We start from the raw sequence: 17,149 nt of genomic DNA, 5'->3' as shown, positions 1-17,149 counted from the left end.
GAGAATCGATCCCACTCAACGGGATTTGGTCTTCCTGCGTCTGTTCAGATTATCTGAGTAGCGAATACATACTAAATTTCATCCTATTATATTCTAGATATTAAGATTTCCTACCTCCTTTCCCCCCTACTTTAACAAGGTAGCCAGGGCTAGAATGTGGGAGGCCAGAGAGGGTTCCTGATCCAGTCTGGGGGATCAGGGAGGGCTTCCTGGAGGAGTTGTCTCTTTGAGAACTGAAGGTGAGGAGTAGGAGTGAGGTAGGATAAGGTGGGGGAGACGACGCTGCAGGCAAAAAGGACACCATTGGAGGCAAGTAGAAAGCAGAAGAGTAAGCAGCATGATGGTGCTGGAGTGCGACATGGGGAACAGAAACTTCTCTGAAATAGAAGACACCAAGATTTACTCCCAACCACCTGACGTCACATGTATTTGCTCTTCCCAGTTTGTTCTCCTTGTACATGGCACTGCAAGGAGCACTTCTGTAGCATCTCTTAAGGCTCAGGGTCATGTCAGCAACCTCACTAACTGGCTCAGCCCCCATCCCAGCCCTGCCCACTCTGGGTCCTCATTATCTGGGGATGATTCTGTCTCCCCCATCGGACTGTAAGCGGCAGGAGGGCAGGGCTGAAACTGTCTTGGTCACCGCTGTATGCCTTTTGCCACCCAGTACAGGGTATGTACAGAGTAGGGGCTCAGTGAATATACGCTCAAGTCCCTCACAGTCTGCCCTCTGTATCCGCGGATTCGGAACCCGAGGACACAGAGAGCAAACTGTACTACGACATTTTATATGAGAGACTTCAGTAACCGCAGATTTTGGTATCCGCAGCAGTCCAGAACCAATCTTCCCGCTTATACCAAGGGATGACTGTATTTCAGTCTGCCGTTGATTGACCAGAACCTGCGGATAACAAAGCCATGTGTAATACATCACTACATCCAGCTTATGATCGGGGTTACTCAAGGGTGTGAATACCAGGAGGGAGTGGGGAAGGTATAGCTCAAGCGGTAGAATGCATGCCTGGGTTCAGTCCCCAGTACTGCCTCTAAAAATAAATAAGTAAACCTAATTACTTCCCTCAACACACGCCTAAAAAAAAAAAAAAAAAAACCAGGAGGAAGGGGTGATTGAGAACCAATCTTAGCAGTCATTCCTCCTTCCTCCTGGTCTATGTAGTTGCTGCTCCCTCTTGTCTGGAAGGCTTTCCCCTCTCTGCATGGCTTTCTCCCTTGTATCCCTCTTCCAGGTCCTTTCTCCAGCAAGGACTTTCCCTGACCACCCTATTTAAATTGGAATATTCCCTAAGTATGTTCCCCAGAGATCTCCAGGCCCTGATCCCTGGAACCTATGAAGGTTCCCTTATACATGTCAACCAAAGGCAAAACAAAACAAAACACAGAAGGCTGCAGATAAGAAAAGAGTTTATTTGGGGTCTTAAGAATTGCAATTCAGGAGACACAATTCCCTGTAAAACTGAAGGAGTGCTCCAGGGAAGAGAGTCAGGGGCTTATAAGGAAAAAGTCCAACAAACGAACAAAAACAAAAAGACAAAAGCCACAAGGTTGTTAAAGTTGTCTGGCAAGAATCCTCATTGACTCTGATGCAAGCCAGGGGATATTTGTCCTTAGGCAATCAAGAGTTATTTTAGGGTAAGTGTCCCATGAATAGATAATGTCATGAGTTTTAGGGTAAGGGTCCAATAAGTATCTTGCATTTTTGGCAGTTGTTCTGGATGTCTATGTTATGACAGTAAGTGGTCAAAAGGTCAGATTCCATCTAGGCTGGGATGTGCATAAGTCACACTTCCTGGGTGGCCTGGCCTCCCATTTCCATTTGAGAGAGCTCTCTTAGCAATACTGACTCCATTTTTATTTTCCTTCTACATATGGCAAAAGGGAATTTGCAGGTGCGATGAAGTTAAGGCTCTTGAGATACCCGGGTGCCCTAAATATAATCACAAGTGTCCTAGTAAGAGAGAGATTCGACAGCAGGCCAGAAACAGAGACAATGTAACACAGAAGCAAGACGCCAAGCTGTGGGCTTTGAAGTTGGAGGAAGAAGCAGAGCCAAGGAATGCAAGGAATGCAGCTCTAGAAACTGGAAGAGACAAGGAAATTGATTCTTCCCTACAGCCCCAGGGCGGGTGGGGGAAGCGGGTGTAGAGTGCAGCCCTGCTAACACCTTGATTTCAGTCCAGTGAAACTAACTTCAAACTTCTGATCTTCCAAAATGTAAGAAAATTAATGTGTGTTATTTTAAGCCTCCTAGTTTGGAGTCATTTGTGACAGTAGCCTAAGAAACAAATACATTTCCAACTACTAAAAAAATGATAATAATATTTCAAAAACACATAAATAAACCTAATTACCTCCCCCTTAATAAGACAAAAAAAAAAAGAAAAGAAAGAAAGAAAGAAGAGGGGCAGAAGCCAAGGAAAATCACTCTCCAAGGTCATACCCTCGAAAAGGCCACATGGATTTCCAGTAGATAAAGCCCTTTTGAAGATGATATCACAAGCCATAATTTCAACACATGTGAGGAAACAATGAGCCATGAGTGAGAACCAGCAGATATAATAAATTACAGAAGCAGATGGCCCCAAACTTCAGATAGAATTATCAGACATATACTATAAAATAAAGAAGCTTAAGATGCTAAGAAACATAAAAGAAAAATCCAAAACATGAAAAAAGATCAAGACACTACAAAAAAAAAAAAAAAAAAAAAAAAAAAGGCAGGGGTATTTGAAAGAGGAAGAATTGGATTTACAGGCAGGAATCCTTTCTAAAGGAGCTACTTGAAGACTGGTTTGCCAAAAAAAGTAACAATGGCGAGGACTTATTAAGTTAGAACGGAATCCAAAGAGAAGGAAGTCAATTTCTGTGCAAACTACCTTTATTTATAAAGAAAAACTTCCCTGTTTTGTTATAAAACCAGCGCTGTGTGGAGGCACTTGATTGGGGAGAAGTGGGGCAGAGATGCTGGTAGAGACAAATGTGCCTGACCCGGTCCCTAAAGGCTACTGGTAAAGATGGGAGCGGAGATGACTCCTGGGGAAATCCAGTAGAGGTGACCCATCCCAGGCTCCACTAGGATGGCTGGTTGGCTTGGTTTGGGGGTAGGGGCCTTGGCAGTAGAAGTAGGAGGCACTTTGCACGGGATCTGATTTGGCAAATGTGGAGGTCTCTCTTGCCCCCAATGATTCCCAGCCCCACCATGACCTCCATTAGCTAAGGCAGATTTCTAAACTTAAGGCTGGGGTTCTCCTTCTCCCCAGGGCTTCCAGGGAAGCAGAGAGCTATTGGCAAGGATCCCATCCCTGCAAGGGCTTGGGGCGCAGAGAGATGCAGCAGTAACGGAGGGGGAGGTCTGGAGAAGGCAGTGCTGCTTCTTCCTGTCTCCCTTGGAAACGTCTTTTTCTCCAGCTAGACCTTATTCCTCTGAGGCTTCACCCTGGGGAAGAGCTGAGGGAAGACAGGATCTTCAGACACCAGGAGCTCCCCTCACTCCACCCTCAAATATAACACAATCACCGAATCCACCCCCAAACACCTGGAGTGTCTCCATCCTTCCATCCCTTCCTAGTAGACTCACTCAGCATCTCCCAAACCACACGGGAGTCCCCAAGTCCCCTGTCAGCTCCATGCACCAGATGGAGCCTTGACGAAATGGAATATTCTGAGTTTCCCAAATGGCCAGAAAAAAAAACCCCGCTGGCCACCCCCTACCACTATGGCTGTCTAATCAGGACCCACCTCCACCTATTACCCCAATTGAAGGAATCTTCTCCCCCAGGAATATAATGGGATCTTACTGGTCTCCTCCCCTAACTTAATAGAATCTCCCTCAGTTCTACCGTAATTTTATTAATGGATTCTTCCTCCCTCTGCCCAATGCAGTGTAACAGAAGCGCCCTCACCATCATGCCTATGATAAACAATTCTTTAACTGCCTCATCTCTCAAATGGGATTCTTCATGGCTCCCCTTGGATAAAGTACATTCTTCTTTACCTCCCCATGAATATAATTCGGGATATTAAAAATATTTGATTGAGCATGAACCCATCAAATAACCAGTAAGGCAGTACTGGTGAGTACCCCCCACGAAGTACCACCAGTAAGGGCCCTCGTTATTTTAATGGGCTCTTCCTCAGCTCCCCAAGACCAATAATGCACTCTTCTGACCTCCCCTCCTCCCCAATATAATAGACTGTCCCTCTTGCCCCTCTTCTTCCTGTAGGATCACCCTTTTCCTCAAACAGCCAGCAGGAGGCACGATATCTCTTCTGGGCTCACCCCAAAGTAGTTACGGGGCACGTAGCCCTCCTGGCCGTGCAGCGTGGCCCACCACCAGTCGGTCTCCTCCAGTCCGTCCCTCCGAAGCACGGTGACCGGCTCGCCTTCGCGGAAGGACAGCTCGTCCCCGAACTCGGCGCTGTAGTCCCAGAGGGCGTACACCACCCCGTTGTGCATCAGCCCCATGCTCTGCTCCACGTCTGAAACATCAGACAGCAGGGATCGTAAGCGCCCAGTCCAAGGGGTCCGGAAACACTCAAGGATAAGGGTTTTGGCACAGACCGTGGGATTTGGCAGGCGCCACCTGGGGGAACGAGTCATTTGAAAAGTTGTGTACCCCTGTCTGGAGAGGGGAGCCTGAGCTGGAGTCAGCTGCAGGAACTAGCAGTCTCTAAAACACTGGGGTAAATCAAGATGGGCCACCAACCCCCGAGGCAGGGTCAGCGATCACACTGATTCCCCCCTCCATAAAAGATAAAATTTCCAGAGAGGATGTAATAATTTTCCAGATAGTATAGCCCACCTGAACCTCCCCTACCCCCTTAAGTGGTTAAATTCCTATCAAGGATTTAGCCCCCTTTCCAGATGGTAGTCCACCACGCTCCCCCTCTTTAGTGGTTCAGTTCGCGTGTTCTCCTCTCCCCTCCCTCGCCCCGCCCCCACCCGTGCGCTGTCCTATCTCTGCTTCAAGCTCACAGAACTCCCCTACGTCCCTGGCAGGTAGGACAGTAAAATCTTCATATGTCAGTCTCCACCTCACTGTGACAAAGGTGATCACAGTCCCCCTCCCCAAAGCTCACTGCCCTACTCCTCTTCAGTGGAACTTTTGCTTCCCGCCCCAGTGGTCCAGTCCGGATCTGCCACTGCCCACGAATAAGGCAGGTGTCACAGACCCATGGCTCCCACCCACTTTCTGCTGTAGCCCAGCAGACTGTCCCGTAGTCCCTCTAGGGTCACCCCTCAAATACACTGCCCCACCTCCAGGTCCTACAGCCTGCCTTGGTCCAGCTCTGTGAAGCTCCGAACTTCGCCTTATGATACAGTTGGCGCCTCCGGGTGTGCAGCACAGACCCTAGGCACGCCCCCATGGTACAGTCTACCTAGTTCCTCCCATCACCTGTTTAGGTGATGTGCCCCACCTCCTGGAGATATGTGACACAGCCTCATGTCTCCCTTCAAGTGGAAGAGTCCCCAAGCCCCTCCCCTAAAGCCATGGCCTGCTCACCTGTCACCTGTATGGTACTGTACCTCCCACAGGTGGCACAGCCCACATGCCCAGCCCTATGCCAGGTGGATGGTATAGTTGGAACGTCCAACTCCCCACCCCCGCCGATGCGAAACAGATAAAGCAGCCCAATCTCCACAAACCACTCCTCCCACAGGTGTCCAGCTTGCGTGGCACAGTCCGTGTCCCCCTCTTCCTCGAAGGTGGCACCGTCTGCTACCCCCACACACACCCTTCTTGCACCTGCCAGTCCCCAACCCCTGCAGGTGGTCCATTCCGCTGGCCCTTCCTCTGTGATGCTGCCACTTGGTTGATACAGCCCCTAGGTCTCTCTAGGGAGCTGCAGTCTGCAGCCTCCTCACCCACCCCCCGCCCAACACCTGCCAGCTGGGCGGCCCAGTCCCCGCGCCCTCCTCCCCAAGAGGTGGCCCAGCCCGCCCAAAGGGGCGCTGCAGCGCTGCCTCGCACCTGCCAGGTAAGTGGCGCAGTCTGCGTAACCCTCGCGGTAAGGGTCACACTTCTCGATGGCGGTGGCGCCGTCACTGAGCGTGGTGGCGAAGATTGCCGCGCCGTGCTGCACCAGCGCCGTGCAGATGGCCGTGTCGTTGCACGACGCCGCGCAGTGCAACGGTGTCCTGGGCGTGGGAGGCATGCGTGAGAAGCCGCGCGGTCGCCCGCAAGGATCCCGACCCGCAGCGCCGTCCCCGCCCCACGTCGGCCACGCCGTCAGGGCTCACCAGCCGTGGCTATCTGGCGAGTTGACGTTGGCACCAGCCGCGATGAGGAAATCCACGATGGGGTAGTTGGCGCCGCAGATGGCGTTGTGCAGGGCAGTGATGCCCTCCTCGTTGGGCTGGCTCGGGTCGTTCATCTGCCAGGGAGCAGGAGGCTCAGTCCGGCGGCTGCCACCCGGCGTCCCCCGCCTCCACCCCGGCAGCCCTGCTCTCTAGCATCACTCACCTCCTTCACCGCCTGCTGCACCACGTCCAGCTCCCCGGTCAGCGCGGCGTCCAGCAGCAGCACAAGTGGGTTGAGGCGCGCGCGGCGGACCTTGCGCGGGGAGCCGGCCTTCCGCAGCACCGAACGCATCTCCTGGGAACAGGGCCAGGGGCTTCAGTGGCTTGAGAGGATCGCTAACATATACATTACTCAGAGTGGGAACCAGAAGCTCAGGGACTCGGCGGCAACAGCCCCAGGTCATCCAACTAGACAGGGGTGTGATTGAAACTGAGGACTGTGCAGAGCCTGAGTCCAGAGGACCATGGGAAGGAGGGCATCTCAGTTCTACAGCCTCTGGTTCCCTACAACAGTTAGAGAATCGAGTGATTTTGGAATCGCAGGCCCTGAGACCAGAGAGGAAGCTGGGAGGCAATCAGATTGATGATTGTGGGAGCCAGATATTTCTTTTACATATATATAAAAAAAAAAAAAAGCTATGAAGCACACCTGACAAGGTGTTACCAAGTGTTAATTCTGGATATTTGGAATTAGAAAGTTTATCGTATTATTCCTTGTGGTTTCTTATTTTCGATTTTCAAGTATCCTCCTACAAAATCCATTTATTCTGAGCATGCAGCATTTGTGATTCTGGTCCTTGATGTCAATGATTTCAAGATTCTGGAATTTGGAGATCCCAGGAGCCACTGGTTTCAAAATTCTCTGATACTCAGTTATTCCAAGTTTCTAATATGTTGTGAGTCCAGAAATGCTAAGTTGTGCCATTTCAAATTGCTGAAGACCCAAGGCACTGCATTCCCAAGATTCTGAGTGAGAACTTTAATATTTTATGGTTAGAATTTCATTCCAAAAGATTGCAAGGAAATACTCAAAATGCTAATCGTGGTTCTCTCTAGTGCTGTGACTTTGGCCTTATTCTTCTACTTGTATTTATTTCCTCCAGCTTTCTATGATGTTTGTTTATTCCTTTCTAGTGGAAAATATTCATTTGAAATAAAATTCTGTATTATGTTAGTGCACTAATCTGTGATTTTATGGTTCAAATGATGAGTCTAATTTCTCATTTGGGTGACTTCAAGAATTAGTAATAATCAGGGTTTGTGTTACTAACTTTTCAATTTAAGATCCTGTTCAAACCTTCAGTGTTCAAGGATTCTGAAATTCCACAGTTCTGAGATAGTGATGCCAGGATTTAATTCTTGAATTCTGTGAATTTTCAAGTTTCCCTGTGATCAGGGATTCTACAGTGAGGCCGCTTGACTGTTTCAAGATGTCATTCTCCCATTCTTGATTTCAAGATCCTGAGCCTCAATATTTCTTGGCTCCACTCTCAGAAGGGCCCAGAAATAGGCATTTTGGGGTCCACCTGGCCCCCACTTCTCATTCCCCTCCCTCCGTCTACCCACACTGAGCAATGAGGATTGTTCCATTTGGCTACACCCCGCACCCCCAGCCAAGATACCGAAATCAGACCAAGATCAGCAAGAGAGCATCCCCTGGTCAAATGATAACAATAATAGTAAGCAGTTAAGTGCCAGATGCTATTCTAGGCACTATATTATGTATTTAATCCTTACAGTAACCCTATGGTTAGTCTCATCCCCATTTTACAGATGAGGAAACCAAGACCCTGAGGGGCTAAGTGTCTTGTCCAGGGTTGTACCCCTGATTAGCTCAACAGCTGATGCACTTAACCATGACACCCAAAGCCTCAGAGACCAGAGATTTGTTTTTGAAAATGTGAAAGGAAGAAGCTCTGACTAGAGTCAGAAGATATCAACAGACTTGAACTGAGAGGTTATTTTGAGTCAGGGCTGGTGGGCCATTTCTAGCCACAGCACAGGCTTGCTGAGGTGTACAAGGAAAGAGCGGATCCCCAGAGAAGGTGGACATGAGAGACTATGCCAACTAGGGAGAGAAATGGTGACTGACTTGATTCAGGCAGGCTTTTCAGATCCCAGAATAAACCCACTGTTGTGCCAAGATGAAGTCATTTCCAGGTTGTAAGACTCTAAGATTCCTAAGGGGGGATGTGGACAGGTTACTGGAGAGGAACAAAGAAAGTCTCAATGTGGTCAAGACTTTTGGATGCCCCTCCATGCATGTTCTCCCTTTCCTCTGTACACTAGTACACTTAGATTAAAAACTACATTTCCCAGCCTCCCTTGCAGCTGGGTTCCTGGCCAGTGGGATGCAGTAGATTGTTTGCTGTGATATGTGCAATTTCCAGGTTCTGTTCCAAAAGGGAAGGGATGCCTCCATATAATAACTAATATAACCCCAGTTCCTCCTGTGTTACTTACCATGCTCTGTGGCTGCTCTGGTGGGCTGCTCTGGAGCGGGGGTGGGGGAGGTATGGGAGCCGGAGGGGCAGGAGCAGGGGGCCCTGCCCTGGCCTCAGATCCCTCAGTGATGGGAGACAGCTCCGGCTCAGGCCCCCCAGGCCCCCCATGACGATGGAAGAGGCGGCTGATGATCTGCTGGTACTGCTTTTTGTGGGTGGGGGGCAGGGCTACAGCAGGGCTCTGCTCCATGGAGCCCCTGCGTTTGAGGGGCCGTGGAATCTCAGCCAGCACCCGTGCCACCTCCTCCAGCTCAGGCACTGACTGTGCCTCGGGTGGCAGTGCTGGCTGCAGCCGTGTGGGACTAAGGGGCCGAGTGACAGCACCTTCGTCTGAATCACCAGCCTCCAGCACTGGTGTCAGCAGCCCTTCCAGTTCTGGTTCAGGCTCTAACTCAGGGGGAGGTTTGGGGAGGCCTGGAAGGAACAAGAGCACAATCAGAGGAGGGGACTCTGGGAGACCCTCAAGACTTCCTCCCCACAACTTCCAGGACCTGCCACCAGCACTTGATTTGCTGTGTGACCTCAGGGTAGCTCCTTGCTGTCTCTGGGCTATACTTCCCTGGGTTGTGAATAACAGACAATTATGACATCCCCAATTTATTAAGTACTTGGCATGCACCTTGTACTTGACGTGTTTGTCTTATTGAATTCTCACCACTAACTTGGGAGGTGGATATATGGCCATTATCTCATCATCATAGAAGGGGAAACTGAGTCTCCGAGAGGGCAAGTCAGTTACCTAAAGCCACACAGCTGGGATTTGAACTCAGTTCTATCGGACTCCAGAATCTCTGCTCCTACTGTCATGATAAGCTTGACTTTCTAAGAGTCTTAAGAATTTCCTCCCCTAACAACTCAGGCAGAAAACTGCTGGGGCTAGAATCCTGGAGCTTGATGGTCTCATGCCTCTCTAGTAGAGCTTCTAAAGCGGGTAGAAATAATAGTGATCGCTCTCTATACATTATTTCATTGAATGCTCATCATAATCTTAGTAAATATAATTAATATCTCTTCACAGATGAGAAAATGTAAGCTCAGATAGGTTAGCTAATTTTATCCTGAGTCACCAGCAGGTCAATGGTGGAGAGGTGCTCAAAATCTACTCTGCTTAAATCCAAGCCCTGAGCTGGTTTCACACCAAAAAACAAACAAACAAACAAAAACCCCACTAATATGATAGCTATTGAGGGCTTACTATACATCAGGCTCTATTTTAGGACTTTATATGGATTAAATAATCTAGTACCATATCCCAGAATAAAGATAGGTTCTATCATTGTTCACATTTTACATTCAAGGAAATTGAGGTCCAGAGAGGTTAAGTGACTTACTAAAGGTCACACAGCATAGAGCCAGGCAGTCTGACCCCAGGGTCCATGGTTAACCACTGTGCTATCCCTAGCTCCTGAGCAAATTCCCAAGCCCATCTGGCCTCACTGTCTGCAGGGACTATGTCTGGGAATAGGTGTTTGGCCGAGATGGCTCCCCCAGTTGGTCTGGCCCCCAGCCATTTGTCCTCCCCTCACCCAGCCCTCTGGGGCTCCCATTGCTGACTCACCTTCATTCATAGGGGGCCAAGTCTGTTGAGGGGGTTGGGGGACTGGGGCAGGGGCTTGAGGCTGGGGTTGAGGCTGGGGTTGTAGTTGTGGCTGGGGCTGTGGGGGCGGCTGCGGCTGTGGTTGGGGCTGGGCCTGTGGAGGAGCCTGGGGCTGGGGAGGCAGCTTAGGCGGGGGAGCTCGGGAGAAGATGGGGGAGCCAGGGAGCATGGCCCTGCTGGCCCCGTGCTCCCAGAAGGCATTCTGCAGCTTGAATATCATGCTGAGGGGGATGGGGCGCTGGCGGGGGGCACTGCGGGGCTGGGGGCTGGAAGGAGGCATAGGGATGCGGCTGACAGGTTGCCAGTTTCGGGGCAAAGTCCCTGATGGTGCCGCGGAGCCCAGAGATCGGCGATAGCTGCCTACATCGGAACGCCTGTCGTTGGCCAGAGGAGAGACCTTGTAATTGCGGGGCAAAGTAGCGCTGGTGAGGTTGTCCTGGGGGAGAAAGAGGGAAGGAAGGAAGAAGGGGCTCAGGTGGGAGAAAGATAGGGGTAACAGAATGAATGCTAAGGGAGGGGAAGACGGGAGGTGGTGGGTAAGGGCAAAAAGTGAGGAGGGAGAGAAGGAGGAGAAGGGAGACAGAGAGGGAAAGAAAGAGGGTCAGGGAGGGGGACAGAAATCTAGGATAAAGGAAGAGCGAGGGGAAGGGTGCAGAAACTGCGGGCGCAGCCAGGACGGGGAGACTAGACCTGACCCCATCCTTACCCACCACCCCCTCCCCAAGCTTCTCTGGCCCCTCACCTTGCCGGTGGCCCCCAGTCCACCATCCAGGCTGCTCTCTCTCCAGGGTAACAGCTGCAGGCCCGGTGAAGAGGGTCGCGCGAAGACGTCCAGGCCTGCGAGGCGGGAATCATTAGGGTCTGGGGGACTCCTCTCCGGCTCCCCGATTCCTCCGGTCTCTCATTACTCACGTTCATAGCTCGCTGTCTGCGAGGACTTCTTTTCGTACGCCACGTCCAGGTCAGACTCGTTCCAGGCTTTGGGGGGCCGCCGGCGCAGCGTAAGGTCATCTAGGGAGAGGTCGCCAACGAGGATGAGGGGGCAGGGAGACGCTAGCCCGCACTCCTCCCACTCCTCGACCCCCCACCTCCGCTCCCCGCCCTCAAGTTCGGCCCCCGGGCTCACCTTGCGCGCGCAGAGGCGGGGCGAAGGCGCTGCCGCCCGCGCCCAGTAGAGAGCTCCCAAAGGCCGCCGGCGCGTCGTAGGCTGCGGTCGGGGGGCGTGGCGAGGGCCCGCGCTCTGGGAAGAAGACCTGGGGCCCCTCCGCCAAGGGGCTGCCGCGCGGGGAGCCGGCACGACCCAAGAAGTCAAAGGGCGTGGGGGGACCCTGCTGGCGGAGGGGGCCCGAGCCCGGCCGCGGGGAAGGCGCACGGCCGAGGGGGCTGCCTGCGCCATCGAAGGCGCGGGGCCTGGGCGAGGGCGCGCGGTCCAGGCTGCCGTAGGTGTCCGGCTGCAGGTAGAGCGGGGTGCGCGGGGACGACGGCCGGCCCTTAGCGGACAGCGAGCTGTAGGGGAGCAGAGCTGGGGCGCTCTCGGAGCGTCCGAACGGGGTATCTGCGCTGTCGGTGGTCGCCTTCCGGGGGGACCCGCGGCTGCCTAAGGGCTCGGGGACCGGGCTGGAACTGTACCGGGACAGCTGTGGGAAGGTCAGGACATTGAGGGGTCAAAGTAGATGTTGGTAGAGGGTTGGCAGGAAGTCAATAGATATGATGGAAAATCAACCCTGGGGGTTGGAGCTGGAGATTCTGGCAGAGAGCCCACGAGAAAGGTGTTGGGGAGACAGCCCTGAAATCAGGGCTGGGGTTAGCACAGAGTGCCTTTGCGCCGCTTAGAATAAAGTCCCCTTTCCTTTCGAGAGTCCTGACCGATGTCCACTTCCACTGGTTCCCTCTATCAAGTGCCCTTTAATAGCCCACAACCTGCACAGCCCTATGGGACAGGCTTGCCTGAACTCCATGCGAAAAGATACTGACTTTGAGGGCCAGGGTGGGGACGAGAGCGAGCCGGCTCACCCGTGCGGGGGCTCCGGCCTGCGAGCCAGGAGGCGTTGGGGAGTCTGACCACAGCGATTCCAACTGCTTGGTCAGTTCGTCCACCTTAGCCGCCGCCGTGTCCAGCTCCATCTGCTTCAGGTCCATGTGCTTCATGGCCAGAGCTGGGCGGGCAGGAGTGGAGGTAAGGACCCAGACCTCTGGGCAGGTCCAGCCTCTCCCCTCTGAGGGCCCGCCCCCTACCCCAGCTCACACTGAAAATTCAGATCCAGAAGGTCCCGCGAGCTCTGGAAAGCCTCGCTGTCCATGGTGCCGGCCGGAGCGGGGCGCCTGCGGTTGGGGGTGCGGGGGGAGAGCCTTCTCAGAGCCCACCCGCAGGGAACCAGGGGAAGCGAGGAGAGGGACAGCGCCTTTACTCTCCTAGTTCCTTCCACTGGAAGCGCTATGCGCCTCCACTTCCCTGGCTGGGAAATGTCAACTCCTGCAAAGCCCTCCTAGAAGGCTAAGGACGGTTCAGTCTACTGGGCTCCTTGTCCTCGCTATCTCAGCCCTAAGAAGACTTGATCACTCCTTCAACAATTATCCACTGATCACCTAACTATGTGCCAGGCATTATAGTGAACAGCTGTTGCAATAATAATATCAATTACTGGATGCTCACTAGGGACCAGGTGACACTGCCAAAGACTGGGGATCTTTTAAAAAATAATGACTGTGCTGCCTATTATATGCCAGGGCCTGTGCTAGTTGCTTAAGGGTATAATGAAATAAAACAATAACCATTTATTGAGGGGACACTGCCCCCTAGAATTGTGCCAAGTGCTCTTCTTCCATGATCAAAACCTCCATAGCAAGCAAGAAAGTGGGGGCTCAAAAATATTTGTTCAGGGTCACCATGCAAGAAGTCCCCATACTGACTTTTACACCTGGACCTAACTTTTCATTCTCGATCATCTCCACCAGACTGGAGGGGCTCCAGAGGACATGGACCACTCAGCTTCCTCTCCCCAGAGGAGACCTGGTTCACATGGACCCAGCATTAACAGGAAGAACAGGGAGGAGGCCAGGGAAGGCTGGGCCACTGTGGTCACCAGCCCAGTGAGAAGGAGCCAGGCCACTGGGAACCAGTCAAGCCAGCACCATCCCCATCTCCATGGTAGCCGCCACGCCTGCCAGCCCTGCCACCTCCCCAGTGCACCAACCGACTGCTCAGATATGACTTAGGGTGAGGCGTGGGCAGCAGGGCGGGCTGGGGCGTGCTGATTCTGGCCTCTGTCTGGGAAGCCTCGGAACAGAACCTGTTGGGGCTGGTGGCTCATTTGGGTGTGTTGGGAGTGTGTAACCTTGGGCTACAAGGCCCATTCATTCCTTGGGCCTCAGTTTCCCCAACAGTGAAAGGAGGAGTCAAATCAGCTATTCTGAGAAGCCTCCTCAATCTCTCAGAGGTCTAGATTCTTAAATTATAAACACCTTGAGATTGTAATTAAATTTCTACAGAACCTAAAACTGCCAGCCTGAAAGGCTATTGTTTAAAAGTTCTGAGACCAAGATTCTACCTTTTGGAACATTCTAGAATTCTCTACTTTGGCTAGTCTGGATTTCTCTGTCTTCCTGCTCCGAGTTCTACCTATACCAAGAGTCCAATGTCTTAAAAGTCTAGATGAATGTTTGGTACAGTGGAGTTGCTAAAAGCACAATTAAGGAGTCAGACTTCCAGGGTTCAAATCAGGTGGTACCACTGTCCCACTTGACAAGAGTGCCTCAGTCTCCTGATCTGTAAAATGAGGATAAATAGCAGTCCACCTCAGAGGACTGTTATGAGGATCCAACTGGCCAGAAGGTGGAGAGGAATAAAGATTCTAAGAATTGAGGCCTCAAAAAGTAGAGATTACAGGAATCAAAACTTATGTCTTTTAGAATCTATGAGATACACAGGAAACACTCTGGGTTTGTTAAATATTAAAATGAACCATCTATGCTATCTCCAGTGCCAGCATTCTGGCAGGCACTGGTTCTTTTGGGGATTTCATTATTCCCAAATTCAAAGACTCTCAGATCCCACGCTGACATCCTCTTGGTCTAAGGAAATGCCAAGGCTGGGCGTGGGGCCGTCCGGGAGCCGATGCGGGCGAAGGGGGTGTCGGAGACACCAGAGGGCGCTCCAGGTCACCGCCCGACCCCCGCCGGGGGGGCCGACAGCGCCTGAGCTCAGACCCTGGGAATGCGCGGCGGGCCTGGGCAGGTGCCGCACCTCCCGCGGCAGGGGAGCGGGGGCCGGGTGGGGCGCGACGGTGGCGCGGGCCGCGCCTCTGCTCCAGGCCCCTGTCCTCTACCCCCAGGTCCTCTCCGCCAGGCTCCCCCACCCTCCGCCCTTAGGTCTCCTTCCCAGCATCTTCTGCACCCCAGCCAGGTTCTTTAGGGTTAAGAATCCGGGGGGTAGGAGGGGCGGGGAAAGGGCGGGCTTCCTGGGGGAACCATCCTCAGTGGGAATCGGGTCAGAGAGCCAGGCTGGGCTGGGAATACCCGGGTTGGAACCTTCCAGCTCTGTCAACACACTGATGCTGGGAGAGGCCCCACTCTCTCTGGGACTCAGCTTTCCCCCTCTGTGAAATGGGCTAGGTCCCCTCCCTTCTTTAAACCTCCACCTTGGGCCAGTTATGCAGCTTCTCTGTGCCTCGGCTTCCTCGTGTATATAATGGGGGAATTAATACCTTCACCTCAAAGAAGTGTGAGGTGTGAATGATAGAATTTATGTATAGTATTTAGAACAGTACAGGACACAAAGTGAAGTTCAGATGTAGAGGTTTCCTAATTCCCAGCCTTCCTTGGCTATTCATTAAGATAATTCAGAGCCTGGCACAGACTGAGGGCTGAAGACCCAAAGTAATTTTTTTCCTCCAAAAGGGCTCTTTTAAATCTGAGATTCTAAAAGCACTGAGCTTTGACCCCTGGAATCTTGACTTCAGCCCTTGCATCTCAGAGCCCTAAATTCTCCCTGTGCTTTCCTGAGTTCGGGTCATCCCCAGTTCTGGCTCATTCCAGGGCCTGGGTAGCCCTGGAACATACCAGACAGAAGGTGGCAAAATCCTAGTGTGTGGGCTGTGCCCACACTCCAACCTCAGTTTCCCCACTGGACGAGGGAGAAGTCATTCCTCGGGGTGGGGTCAGGAAACCTTATTGGAAGTGAGACCCTTGGGTTGTTGCCTGAAACTTCTGTGGACAATGGGAACCATCAGTCTACCTGCCAGCCCTGAACCTGGCATGCTGTGAGCTCTGTCTTGGCAGCCACGGTTATTATTTTTAATTTCGTCTCAGGCTATCACCAAATGCCCTTCAAGCCCAGACATTAGGAAGTTCTTTCTCTCTCCTGGGAACCCCCTGCCTCCCCCACCCCCTTGTTTAATCCCCTCACATGACGCATGGGGGTGGAGGGAAGGGAGAGACAGGGCCCTGCCCTCCCACAGCTTCAAGGACAGACACACACCTCCAGAATTAGCCTCTATCCTCCCTTATCTCCCACACTACCTCAGGTCAGACAGATGGGGGTGGAGGTGACATTTCTCACCTCAGGGTCAGGGCCAGGAGCCCTAGGAGAGAAGTTAGTCAGATAATCCAGTTGGAGAGGATGGAATCCCGTCCCCCAGACAGCGGCTGAGGAAGGGGGAGGCCAAATACCTGACTCACAATTCTGCTGCCCGGGTGCCCTCTAAGCCTCAGTTTACCCCCATCTTCCGTAGGTAATGACTGTATAGTGCCCAGCCACGCAAGCCTTCCAGAATCAAACCCCACCTTCTGGAATTCTGCCCTGGGTTCTAAAACACATTTTGCAAACCCCAGATATTTCCCACCTTTATGAGGCAATAGGAGGCCCCCCGCCCCCGCCAGGGGGCGCCCTGGGGCGGAGGTCCTTCCTCTGGTTAGGCAGGTCTGACACCCCGGTTAATGACATGTTGGGGATCGCGCAGCGGCACAGAGGAGTTTGGAGACCTGCCCTGCTTCCCCTACCCTCGGCCCCCACCTTGGAGCCAGACAGTGGGGGGAACTCTGGACACAGCCTCCAGAGGGACCCCGGGTGTTTGTTCTGCTTCATTTTAGGAACCCGGGTTCCACTATTCCCACTCCACCCCTAATTCTGCTCGGAGATCTAGAGATTCGGTCGAGAAGGCAGCTGAAGGGCGGCAGGGATGGCCGCCCATTCCAGAGCCCCAGCAGTCCGAGCTTCCCATTTCTGCCCAAAAGATTCGCTACCCCAATTCTACTCCAGGACTCAGGCTTCCAAGAGCCTCTAGTTCGAGGGACTCAGGAGCCCCAGCTCCAAACGTCTCCTCGAGACCAAGGCATCCGAACCCTCTACTCCAAGAACTCAGGCACCTGAGCCCCCTTTTCCTTATGGCCAGTAAATCAGGCATTGCAGTTTCATCCTTCTAACGTCCCTGGCGTCTGCGCACCCCCAATTCTGCCCTGGGACCCGGCGTCCGAGTCTCCTCCCAGTCCTCCCAGAGACGAGAGTGTTGGGCTCCTTCAGAGCCGCTGAACCCGGGGAGGAGGGTGTAACTCACGGATCCGGGGCAGGTCTTGGTACCGGGGGGCTTCCTCCGGCTCCAGCTCCGGCTGCGGGGAGCGGAGGACGGGGCGGGGCAGGCGCCGGGAACAGGTTAGACGACGTGACTCCGACAGGAGGGAGGTGGGTCCCGGAGGGAAGGGGGAGACAGGGTCGCCTCGTGCACCTTGGGACTT

At 52.9% G+C, this 17,149-nt stretch overlaps 1 protein-coding gene across 1 annotated transcript; it reads right to left on the bottom strand.

Annotated features, from left to right (window-relative positions):
* Positions 1 to 1,405: 1,405 nt before the first annotated feature.
* Positions 1,406 to 12,742, bottom strand: PPP1R13L (protein phosphatase 1 regulatory subunit 13 like). The gene is made up of 12 exons (XM_045510591.2): positions 12,666 to 12,742; positions 12,434 to 12,576; positions 11,547 to 12,057; positions 11,333 to 11,431; positions 11,163 to 11,257; positions 10,382 to 10,856; positions 8,783 to 9,237; positions 6,483 to 6,614; positions 6,260 to 6,393; positions 5,991 to 6,157; positions 4,298 to 4,497; positions 1,406 to 3,465 (listed from the first exon to the last, which is right to left on the bottom strand). The coding sequence occupies exons 1-12, from the start codon at positions 12,718 to 12,720 to the stop codon at positions 3,427 to 3,429; spliced, it is 2,505 nt and encodes an 834-aa protein (XP_045366547.2). The 5' UTR covers positions 12,721 to 12,742; the 3' UTR covers positions 1,406 to 3,426.
* Positions 12,743 to 17,149: the final 4,407 nt, after the last annotated feature.

This window comes from Camelus bactrianus, chromosome 9 (genome assembly GCF_048773025.1).
Source record: "Camelus bactrianus isolate YW-2024 breed Bactrian camel chromosome 9, ASM4877302v1, whole genome shotgun sequence".
NCBI lineage: Eukaryota > Metazoa > Chordata > Mammalia > Artiodactyla > Camelidae > Camelus > Camelus bactrianus.
The sequence above is the reverse complement of the archived record's forward strand: the minus strand, read 5'-3'. Positions and strand labels throughout refer to the sequence as shown.

Coding starts and splice junctions, on each gene's coding strand:
- PPP1R13L (XM_045510591.2), bottom strand. CDS start 12,720: ATGGACAGCGAGGCTTTCCAGAGCTCGCGGGACCTTCTGGATCTGAAT. Junction 10,857..11,162: donor GACTGGGGGCCACCGGCAAG/GTGAGGGGCCAG, acceptor TTTCTCCCCCAG/GACAACCTCACCAGCGCTAC. Junction 9,238..10,381: donor TTGGCCCCCTATGAATGAAG/GTGAGTCAGCAA, acceptor TGTTCCTTCCAG/GCCTCCCCAAACCTCCCCCT.